The 12,523-nt window shown below is 34.7% G+C and overlaps 1 protein-coding gene across 1 annotated transcript in view; it reads right to left on the reverse strand.

Annotated features, from left to right (window-relative positions):
* Positions 1-3,866: 3,866 nt before the first annotated feature.
* The window catches only part of LOC104079151 (centlein-like), a gene marked incomplete at its 3' end in the record, with an annotated part of 37,271 nt that continues 28,614 nt past the window's right edge, over positions 3,867-12,523 (reverse strand). Inside the window, exon 6 of the mRNA XM_009581076.1 lies at positions 3,867-4,061. Coding sequence (XP_009579371.1) covers positions 3,867-4,061 — 195 coding nt within the window. The remainder of the gene's footprint in view (positions 4,062-12,523) is intronic.

Below are 12,523 nucleotides of genomic sequence, written 5' to 3' on the forward strand. Positions count from 1 at the left end.
TCAAGACAGAAATGACTGCCTCGGTTCAGCAACTTACCATTCACATGGGCAATAGTTACAGTACACTAACTGTATGACTAAATGTATGGTATACATCTCAGAGTTAAAATGAACACCAATAATGAAACAGAACCAAAATAACAATTACATGAGATGAAATTAATCAAACCCCACAGGCGTATGTTTTGAAAACTATTTAAAATGGTTTTGTTCTGTTCATTTTTTACTGTGTAGCATGAGCACAGATCTAACTAAAAAGTCTTCCAAATTCAAAGATGCCTTATGTCTCTGATCAGAGAAAAGGTATGTGAGAGCTGCTGAATGCACACATACTAAGAAGTAAATAGAAATTTACTGTAAAGCAGATTTAAGTTCTTCATCACACACATTACCAGAATAGGTAAAATCAACTAAAAGTTTGCCCTCACCAACACAAGTGTCACACTGACTAGAATAAGATTACAACATTAAAGAAGGCATATTTTACCCTTAATGAAAGAAAATAGAGATATTCTTGCTAATAAAGCCAATAATATAAAATTCATTTTTGCCTGACTACAATGTAATTTCAACAGCAAGAAAAGTTCAAATCCAGGAAAAAGTATGTGCTAACATGTGCAACACTGATGTATAATCTTCCTGGCTAGTGAAAGTCTGAAGAAGACATATTAGTGCTGTCAACAGATTGTTAGCATGTCCCACAGGATGAACTTTCAGCAAGGCACGAATCTGAACACGCTCAACAAATCAGTACTTTACAGCAGAAATACAACTGTCATTTAAACCAACTTCTTTTTTTAGGGAAGATTGTTTTAAAAAATGGTAACAGGAAAACTAGTAGATGCCTACATTGCTTTGGTGTCCTGTTAACTAAGCCTCTATTCCAAATCCATCCTGTTCTACTGATGTTGCAGTCAAGAAACAGCAGAATGAGTTAGGCGGTTCTCTTAATTACGTTTAACTTCAGAACTTCATGAATAACCAGGATTCTGGTTATCTAACAGGTCACGGAAGTAATGATAGGTAATCACTTTTTTCCCCTGCAGAAACCTCAGCTGTGTAATCATTACCTTTCTAACACTTACGCAAGATAGTACAGTTGGTAATGGGAAAGTTGGCTGTCATTAAAATGCAGCCAACAATGAGCATTATGATACATTCCCAAAAGGCATACTCTGGCCTTTCAACCACAGCAAGACTGCATGTCAACAAAATTTGGGATATTTGCTATAGCAGAATGGAAGAATGTTAGTCAAGAGAAAATATTAAGCATGTTAAGCACAGAAGCATATACTGCTTAACATCTCGGTTCTCCTACAAACCTAACAACTATGGACTCTACCTAGTCACGTTTCCTTCCCTATGAGGCTGCTTCAGTAACACTAATCATTTGTGCCATCACAGCCTGGTTTAAGATTAATTTACTGAAAAATGAAGGTTCATACACTGCATTTAAATATATTACATTCATTATCATAAGTTGTCTGCTTTTGCTTCCTACCATGTCTTCTCCACTGGCATTGGTAAATAAGTGGCTGAGCTCGTGACAGATGACATAAATGTTCAACGGATATATTTCTGCAGAAGGTCAGACTGAACCTACATTCACAAAACAGCAAATTCTCTGAATAATCATGACAAGTACACTCCTTCAAATACATTGGGAACAGGGACAGTGCCAGAGAGTCTAAAAGGCTGAGATAGGATCAAAATGGAAACATAGCAGAAAGCCAACAGAAGGCCACAGGAAAATAATTATTTGCACCCATGTTCACCATTAAGCAACTTAGGACTGCTTCACATTTGGATCCTAATTTATATGGAGCATACTGGTTAATGTACTTCAAGTTCAGACACCACTAGAAGGAGACATAGAATAAATCAACAAAAGAAATTCACCCACACTGGATGTGATTCATTTAAAACATTCAAAGGAAATCAAGTATAAAAGTTGAATCACCAATTGTAGGTTGTCACTAGCTTCTAAAATAGTCTTACTTTTAACCTCAGAAATTTCCTAAAGTTCTTTTAAGATGTATACAAAATTGATCTGAGTGAAATTGTCTACTTGGATTTGAAATGGATTTCAGCAAAGCTCCACACTAGGCGCTCTTAAAGAAACACAACTGCTGTATTTTAAGGGGAGAAAAAATGTTACAGTTAAAGAATTGCTTTAATTATGAGAAGTAAGTAATAGCAATAAATGCTTAGTTTACTCAGTGGGGAAGAGTCACCTGCGGTGTCCCACATGTTCAAAAAATATAGAAAGGTAGGAGACTAGTGTAGTAACAAAATTTTCTAATACTACTAAGCTATTCAGGATAATAAAGACAAAAGCCAATGCCAAATATTTACACCAGGTCCACATGGGATATGGCATGATTGTATAATAAACTGTCACACAATATCCAGGTTAGACAATATAGGTGTTGTACTTGGAGGAAAGCATTCTAAAATCACTTCACAAAGACAACAAAGGCCTCCTTAACCTCAGGAAATATAATCCAGAGATATAATAAAAGCTTTTATGATAAAAAAATTAAGTAGTCTGACAAAATAAACTGCAAAAAACTCTTCAGAGCAATACAAGATGACAAAAGTAGAATGATGTATTCAGAAATACAGTCTGAGCATTCAAAAACCATGATCAAAAACCATGATCTGTATTTAGAGCAGAAACAGCTTGAGACTAATTTTATATTTATAACCTTTCAAAAAATCCACCAAAATCTTCTAAAAGAAAAAAACCCAATTATTTCTAAGATTCAGAAAAAGGTCAAGAATGTATCAAGAGGTAAACACTCCACAAGAAAGACTTAAAAGAATGTGTTTTACCATTTTTGAAACAAAATTATCAAATCATTAGATTAAGGGGAACTTTAAAAATAATACAAAATACGGGTTAAGAATCTTATGATAAACACTTAAGTAATACTCTCAATAAAGTTAGAACATGCACTCTGGAATGACCATCATGAACACATCCAGGAGACACTGCACTCTGTGATTTTTCTGTTTTACAGCAGATTACTACTTACACAAATTTTGAGGAATTAAACACTATGGGATTTTTTAATATTCAAGCTCCTTTGGGCTCATGAATATAATCCTTCATTACAGATCTACCTTACCTTTCCACGCTAAGTGAAGTTTTGCATTTAATGAGCATTATCACCTTAACTATTTTCCCTTCTCTGCTTAATTAAGGGAAAAAAAAATGCATTGTCAATCTCACTGACAAATTTATGGAAGAAACTAAGCAACAGAGTTTACAAAACCATTGTGGGTAGATAATTTCAAAGCCTTTCAAACTCACTTTAAGTCATAAATTGGCCTTTGGAAAATGTCAGGGGCATATGTGTAAGATCTGGCACACTTGTAAAGTTGGAGGCTTTCCAAATGGTACACTAAAGCTTAGAAATTTTTAGACAAATATTTCTCCCCACCATAATACTTTCTGTAGATCTATGATCTAAAGTTTAGTTGCATGGTGAGGAACAATGAAACAAACCAGAACCAATACATTTCATTTTCACAGAAGAAATGCAGAAACTTCACAATTTTTTCTAGGAATCTTTTTCCAAATCACTTTGGTTTTATTTTTATTTTGGTGTCTTTGTTAGAGAATATCAGTAAGAGTCTTGTTGAATACTGACACCATTTCTCAGTTTTTTTCACAGGACAGATTTAACTGTGAAGTATCTTCTAATAGCAAGAGCAGAAATACTTACACTACTGCAGCAGCATAGTTGCACAGTTTTTCTTAAAAAAACCCAACAACTGCAATTTCCTTCAAAACTGTCTGGTACCGAAGCTTAATTTAAAACAAGAAGAAACAACTTTTATTATTCTAGAAGTGGGCTCACCTGAACTTCACATTTTGGAGAAGAATTCTGATGTACTGCATTTAAAGCATCACAAGCCTGCTGAAGTTGCTCTTGTAACTGACAAATCTTTTGATCTTTCCCAAGTAACTGATCCTGAAGAGAGGCACAGCTTCGCTGCAGTTGAATTTCACTTGTTTTAACAGTCTCAAAACATAAAGTCAATTCATTATAAAGCTATGAGAGGGAAGAAGATAAATAACAGGATTAAAAACAACTTCAATGCAGATAGCCATATAAATACAGGAAGAGAGAAAGTATAATTTAAATAACTTGTTCACAAAGATCACCCTCTCTTTTTCACGTTTGACAAGTCTTTCACACTTCTTGTCCTCCTGCCTCACTCTATACATTTGAAAATAGTGATTGTAGCAATCACCGAAACTTTAAATTTGAAAGACAGTTTTCCAGAAAAACACAACCTACATCAGAATATTATCAGTTTCAGTTGCTTTTTTATAGCATTTATGAATAGAAATGGACACCTAAAAATCAGGATTTATTTTACTTCTTGAACAGTTTATATAAAATACAGAAAACACAAAAGAAAAAAAAAAATCCCTTATTGTGAATAGGCAGAAAATTGAAACATCTGCCCTGGAAACGAAATTAAAGGAACAAGAATATCAAATACCACCCATGTCTTCTATAGAGTAGTTTGATAGTTTAAAACTAACATTTTCAATACAGCTTGGATAGCAATAGAGTGAATCCATTAATGCCTACTGCATTTTGTATGAAGTACAAAATTGTTGTTTAAATAATTATTCTGTGGGAATTTTTTTGACATTAACTATAAAACCCAGAGATGATATTAGAAGTTCTTATCCCTGGCTGTTGCTCAACTGTTCTTGCTGAAACCAGAATATTGTATATATTCTGCAATCGCTTTAGAAGAGATTCCATACACACAAAAAATTTCTAGAATTACACCTAAGTAATAACTAGAGGTACATGCCATCTAACTAACAAAGAGAACTTATTTTGCAAGAATAAGAGAACTTAATAACCACCCCATCCCTCCATTTTTACCACTTTTTCAATATAAACATCTGAAAACTGTTTAAAACAAAATCAGCTTTTTATTAAAAAAAAAAAAAACCATTTTGAAAAATAAACCTGTATCTGAATAAACAATAGTACGGATTCTGAAGGAAATACAGGACTCTACAGCTTTACTACCTAAGCATACAGTCCTCTCTCTCTTCATTTCAGTCCTTCATTCCTTTGATTGTTTTTTTTCCCCAAAATAAACAATATTCCCTCCGACTATTTATTCTATCATAAAATAATCTGTAGAAGGCATGTAATTCTGTAGCTGACAGTTGTCTTTGGAAAATTCCTTTCTGCCATTCCATCCAAAAGAAACTAATTAAATATGAAAATCAGAATTTCCAAATCTATCAATAATATTTATAAGTACAAGGAACTGACACACAAATCACTTTACTTGTAAAAACATTATTTTACTCTTCATTTTACTCTTTGTCTTGTCAGCTTTAAGTGATACACTTCTTTCTCCCTTTCGTCTGCTTGTATCACTCAGAAGTTAAAGCCTTTGAAAAACAATCATAACTTTTAGATTTGGAAATGGTCTACCTAACACTTTGTGAGAAATTTGGAAACAATAATCTCCCTTCCTTTCCTTCTTCTTAACATTTTCTACTTCCACGGGCTCTCAAAATATGCTTAGGACAAAGTAAATTATTTCTTGCCTATTTCCAAAGCAGATCAGAGATCATGCCTCTCAGGCAAAATTCAAAGTCCAGACAGATTGATATTTCGAATTACTCTGAGTCTTAAAAATTAAACTTTTACATTGAAATTTCTGAGCCTACTGAATCTTTCTTATATATTTAAGAAAGCTTACATCATCTCTAGAAATGCAAGTTCAAGACTAGCCAATTTCTTCTGGAAATCAGTAAGTATCTCACAGGAAAATAAACAGTTCATTTATCAAAAACATGCATCTTTAGATAATGTCCTTCTAAACAAATGGAACATCAAGACACAGTTACTTCCAACTACAACTATATAAGCTCATTAGCTAGATCATACTAGTATGACAATTTGCTGGGTTTATGACTAGCAGCACTTAAGTGGTTGTAATTATAGTATATGAAAGGTAACATCCTAGTAAGATGAATGGAGAACATCAAAAATGATGCTTTTTTCTAGCTGGCAGCCACATCCCCTAATGTAGCTAATGGGTATTTTTGGTAGTCAGCATTTGTCAGGACAAGACAAATAGCCTGTCTTTTTACTTGCATAAACTTTTCCAACCTTTCCTGCTTTGAAAACAGCAATAACAAAACATATATACTTCAAGTATAAAACTAGCTAAAAGCTATGTGCAAAAAACACATTCACACCATTCATCTTTTTACACTGAGGTTTATATATTTTTTTAAACAACACCAGTGTACTAGTTTATAGGACTCAGATTCTTTTTTTTTTTTTTTTTTTTTTAAGGTATTGAACATCAGGAAGTTTCAAAATGAAAATTATCTGTATGAAAATAAATAGTTTTACCTACTGTCCACAGATAACTAGAACAGCTTCCAAACTTCCATTTGGCTCCCTATCTTTTCATTTATGGCCATGCACTGATTAATGTCTATATGGGATTACTTTGGGGTTTTCTGCTCATTTCTGACCCTGTTTTAGAAGAGGCACCACATTTAATCACACTGCAGTAAGCACATTCCAGAACATACAGAATTGCACAACATGGTGAAACAGGTCTACCGTTAATAAAGATACAGAAAGTCAGGTGTAGAGAGACAAGACGTCAAATGGAGATCAGAGGACTCAAGATGGAACATTGAGTAGAAAATCCAAAAGAAAGACAAAAAATATTGTAAATTATTTATCTCAGAACTAGCAAGCTTCACAAAAAAGAGGAGTGAAATCTTGACTGTACATAAGTGAGTGGTTATACCTTACATGATTGTCAATAAGACATGAGATTTACCCAGGAAATTGTTTAATCCCCAAGAAAAGATATAAAAAAGTATTTATGTTTACAGGACAGAAAGAAAAAGGAAAATATTTAAAATCATTCTTTATACATTTTATGAAAATCAGTAGTTGGAAAAAAAAAAGGCAACAGCCAGTGACACAAGACTGTGCTCTGCAAAAACTGTTGCACTGACTGTATTTTGAGAATCTCTTTCTAATGCCTTAGAGCTGTCCTTTCTCTGACAGGCAACATAGACTGTTACAGGTGAAGGTACTTAAAAACAAATAAAAAAAGATTAAAAGTATCTGAAACCAGTACACTGTAATAAATTTAATCTATATGACACAAGAGCATTATTTATCAGTCAGGAAGGAAGAGTAACTTAGCTGAATTACAAAAAATAAAGTATCACGTATTTCTCAGCTACCCTGACAATTTCTTATATTGATTTAACTGATTTTACCAGAAAACACTTTTTGCTAGATGTTTGAAGAGTTACCTAAAACAGGAGAACAATAGGTGTGCTTAATGTCATCAAGTAACCTAAAAATGCCAGACCGAAGCTAGGACTTCCAGGAGAGCCAAGACATGTGACTCTAAAGCCTGCCTACATGCGATAAAAAATATTTAACAGCCTGATAATGGTGGGGTGAGGTAAAGTTAAGGCAAAATTAAGTTAGGTCAGACCAAGGAAAGCTGAGGAATTCCAACAAAACCTAGTAAAACTAAATAATTAACTCACGCTACCTATTGTATTATATGTTAGCCATAATCATAGTGCAACTGGAAAAAAACTGCAGAGTGAAACGGTAGACACAAATGACCAACACTAACTTTATACAAGTGTGCAGGATTTATTTTAAACTAGGTTCAGACTGCTCCTGTGTACTGAATGCCAATTAACAGCTAGGACACATTTTCCAGTTCCAAAATAATTTTCAGTTCCATAACCCAAAAGGAATTTAGCCAATGCTTGCACAGACTTTCCTATGATATCAACTAAAGCACAGAAAGTGGGGACATCTGGGAGACTTCCTTCAAAAGTATACTCCTGTGAGGAACTAACACTAAGGTAGATCCATCCATTAAAATTCAACAGTAGCCAATTATATACACCATGTGTAAAACAAATATTCTCCTATGTTAAATGTTTTATCTAAATGCTCACACCCTAAAAACCAGTGTATTATGGAGACCTGAGTAAATGAATCTGAACATACTGTAATATTGAACATATAGTAATGACACAAATGAAAAAAAGTTAGTCTGAATTAAGACACAATAAAACTATAAGGGAAACTATTACAGCACCATCGCAGAAATCCATGTTACAAGATCATGCTATATAAGAGAATTTGAAAAGAGTAAGGGCAGAAATCAGCTGGAGGAGCTGTAGGGTGACACTGAAGAGGCACTCCAGACAGACTATATACACCACATTCATGGCGTTCAGTTTTAAAATGGAAAAGCAGAGAGGTAGAGTGATTTTTTTAAGATGACAGACCATGAAGCTTACCTATGATACAAGAGAAAAATGCCAGACACAAGTGAGAGGTTAAGAAGAAAAACAAAAGAAAGTACAGAATGGATGTGAGTAACATCAGACGATGCAAGCAAGGGTTACTAGCATGAGCTAAAAGAGACGATGTGCTTTCCTCAACTTTATGGTACTATATAATCGCAAATACCATGTTTCTTTTGGAAACCATGTAAAATAGGTAATTTAGCAATATACTTTCTCAAAAATAACGGAAGAGAACATAAAAGAAAAGGACATTTCAGTCTTTTTTATTAGTGGTGTTACTGCAAAAATTCAAACTGATGAGTCCATTCACTTCAATGAATCCAGTATTTCCTGTTCCCTGACTGATTCCCCACCTCACCCCCCATTAATGTAGCCTTCTAGTATTCATTCATCTAATCAGTTTTGTGCAACTCCTTGTGTTGATATGGCTATCTAATGGTGGGGCTTGTGGATTGCTTTTTTGAATATACAAAAATTTTGACACAGTTCTCTCAGAAATACTGTATTTATCGGCAACAACTTCTCTGTGAAATGCTACCAAACCCTATATAGATTTCTTCTCTCTACATAGTATACTGTCAGAGAACATTCAGCAGGCTTGTGAAGAACACCAGTCCTAGCTAACGCAGAAAAACGTTACTAATTCATACTGCAAACACTATTGTGGGACTGAACTGTTTATACACAAAATTCAGATATATTTAAATCTTATAATTCTAACTCTGATCAAAATTGGCATTACTCAAAAACACACTTAAGTAAGCTTAATCTTAAGATTTTTCTTCCTTTCTCAATGTACAACTCCTCTTGCACTGTCTCACCAGTTTACATAATTTCTTTCACCTACAGCTCTCATACTCTAAAAAAATATATTATTGTTGCCAGAAACATTAAGACAATGGTTTGCAAACATTAGTGACAGATTTAGAATTATAGATTATCTGCTTTTTTTTTCCAAATACTTAAGCATTCTGCAGATACCAATCTACACCATTACATACAGGAACTATAGCACACTAAGAATGTCAGTACAGAGTTTTTCAAGCATGAAAATCATCGCCTGTGAGTGCAGCGTTTAACATCACCCTGAGAAAACCTGGTATTTGCTAGCATGTGACCAACTCTGCCGCTGTTTGGTATACAAGAAATAAATAGACTAACTTAATTAACACACTTCCCAGCAATAGAAAACAGTATCAAAGCTTGAACTAAAGTGTGAGATAATCTTTAATAAAGATCTGAGTTTCTCACAGCTTTCACAGACGGAGTGGACTACAAAAATGATGATTCACTTATTACTGATGTGGGCTTCGGTATATTTGACTGGGCAGTCAGTTTCTCTCAGCTCTTATCATGTATGAAAGAACTTACGTATTTCATTCCAGTTTGAGGGAAAACCTGCATTGTTATTACCATTTACACATTTATATGTTTTCAGTTTTTATTTTGTGAATTTAATGCTGTTTACATTAAAAAAAAACACATTTATGTGATTTTTAACTATACTTAAAAGTTGTTGCGGTCGCAAAAAAGACTGGAAGTAGTAAAATATAACTTTAGGATGGCAAAGCCAGTAACTTGACATTCTGATTACAATCTCTCAGGCTTGAAGGAAAGCAAACTATCTCCACACACTGACACCATGAGAAGGACTAGCAAAGGCAACTGCAGGCACATAATTAACCACAATATCCGAAAATGTATCTGACGCTATCCTATTTTTATCTACTTTTAATCTACTTGATGCAGACTTCTGCAACGGCTCATAATTGAAAACTCTTAATGTGTTTTCTAATTATGCCAAAAATCTAACTATTGAGCAATGCTTTTCTTCATCACGGACATGTACTGTACCACTATCCACAGTATTCTCTATTTGGTTGTTCCAGGAGCTGAGTTCCACGACACGAATTACGACTTCCTATTTAATGACCAATAACAGTATTTCCACTTCACTAAAAGGGCCTTCCACTAAGACATTTTTAATCAGTATGATTAACAAGGAACCTAAAGGCCACATCAGATCAAGGGGAAGTACTACATTATAAAAACAAAGTCCCTAAATTGTAAATTTCAGAAAACTGTGATAAGCTAGCTAAGGAGTTCAGAATCTCTCCTTGTCTTATTATCCCTAGTATTGATTGAAGTCTCTCCACCTTGAAATTGTTGGTGAGGACAAATCTATTGAGTCTCATTAAATCCAACACAGGAATGAAGTCCCCAGGGCATCTGGGATCACTAAAACAGATGCTATACGTTTTAGCAAAATATTCCCTATCCTTGAGAATGAGAACTATAGATGCAATGTGAAATAGATACCCATTTGTTTCCATAAACGCTCTAACGTAAAGGAGTTATTGTAGAACACAGCACCCTTAAAATTTGTACTTAAAGAAGAAAAAAGGTAGCAGTATGCCAAGTCAACGCAACTGAATAAAACAGATTACAGATCTTCATGCATGCTTCATATGCTGCCCACTACAGCTAGACTTGGAAGAGAATTTGTGATCCTCAGTGGATTTACGCAGAATCCAATGCAAGTTCATAACCTTGATCTGGTTTATCAGAAATGTTTTTTCTTTCATTCAGTCTACTGTTTTGTACTACACATTAACATCAGCACAAAGAGCAGTTCTTCCTAAATGGTAGACTGTTAAGATAAACTTGGAATATGTGAGCCAACCACATCGCCTAAGCTATAGCATATACTGCCTATCTGACCACTAACAGAGAGGTCACTGATCTTGCTGTAGGGGACAATATATCATAGGATGCACACACTGATAGGCTCCATGCCATTCGGAGCTGTAGGAAAATACTCCTTTGTGAATATGTCTATGGAATAGCTGACACATCCTTATCTAGCTGTTGCAGCCTGCATATTATTAATGCATAGAAGACAAACAGAACACACATTTGTCTGCAATAGTTTGCCTTTCTCATTCAAGGGAAATATAGGCATTTGTATTATTTTTATAGATGCTGAGTTTTCCAAAGGCCTAGCTGTGACTTCAGTAGGACCGCATATCTTGTGATTTGGAAAATGCACGTTACAATGCAATTACAGTTGGGTATTTTATACACCTATTTATACAGATATTTATATATCTTCTAATCAGAAGTATAGAACAGGATTGTCATGATAAAGGAACTCCTTTACCCCTGTGACGTTCTCTTAACTCCATTTGCCACACACATTATTAGATCTATTCCACTCTGACTTAGGGAACGTAACTTTTTTTTTTTACTTTTTGTTTTTTACTTTTTTTTTTAACAGGTGGTTTTTTTTTTTTACTCTTTTTTTAACATATTTTTATAAAAAACAAAAAGAACAAATTTTTTCCAGGTGCATTAGATATCTTGATATTTTACAAAAAGACAGCTTACCACTTCCACAATAGTAATTTGTCAGAATATTTGAGTTAGCTTTTGCTGGTTTAAGAGGCAAATCTAACTGCTCCATGTTGTAAGAATATTGAATTCAACACCTCCAAACCAGCAAATTTTAGGGTCATCTGTGAGTTGAAGTATTTGGCAGCTATTAAAAAAAAAAGGGTTAATCTTCAAAACCACACTATTCTCGTTTTTGTTGTATGATCAGCTAAGCAGAAGTCTTAAGTCCTGCTAAGACAGACCAAGGACTGTGAACCAGCTTTCTGAAGCAATCCTGAATTTTGAGTCAAGCCCAGTTTAGAAGCGGCTTGCCTCTGTAGCCATACAACACATTAATCTTCCATAACACATAAAGAACTTACAATAGCAAAATTATTTTTCATAGAATCATAGAATCATAGAATCATTAAGGTTGGAAAAGACCTCTAAGATCATCAAGTCCAACCGTCAACCCAACACCACCATGCCCACTAAACCATGTCCCTAAGCGCCTCATCTACATGTCTTTTAAATACCTCCAGGGATGGTGACTCCACCACTTCCCTGGGCAGCCTGTTCCAAGGCCTGACCACTCTTTCAGCAAAGAAGTTTTTCCTAATGTCCAGTCTAAACCTCCCTTGGCGCAACTTGAGGCCATCTCCTCTCGTCCTATCGCTTGTTACTTGGGAGAAGAGACCAACCCCCACCTCGCCACAACCTCCTTTCAGGTAGTTGTAGAGCGCGATGAGGTCTCCCCTCATAGGACAGGTTAAACTCTTT

This window comes from Fulmarus glacialis, unplaced genomic scaffold (assembly GCF_000690835.1).
Source record: "Fulmarus glacialis isolate BGI_N327 unplaced genomic scaffold, ASM69083v1 scaffold9657, whole genome shotgun sequence".
Taxonomy (NCBI): Eukaryota; Metazoa; Chordata; class Aves; order Procellariiformes; family Procellariidae; genus Fulmarus; species Fulmarus glacialis.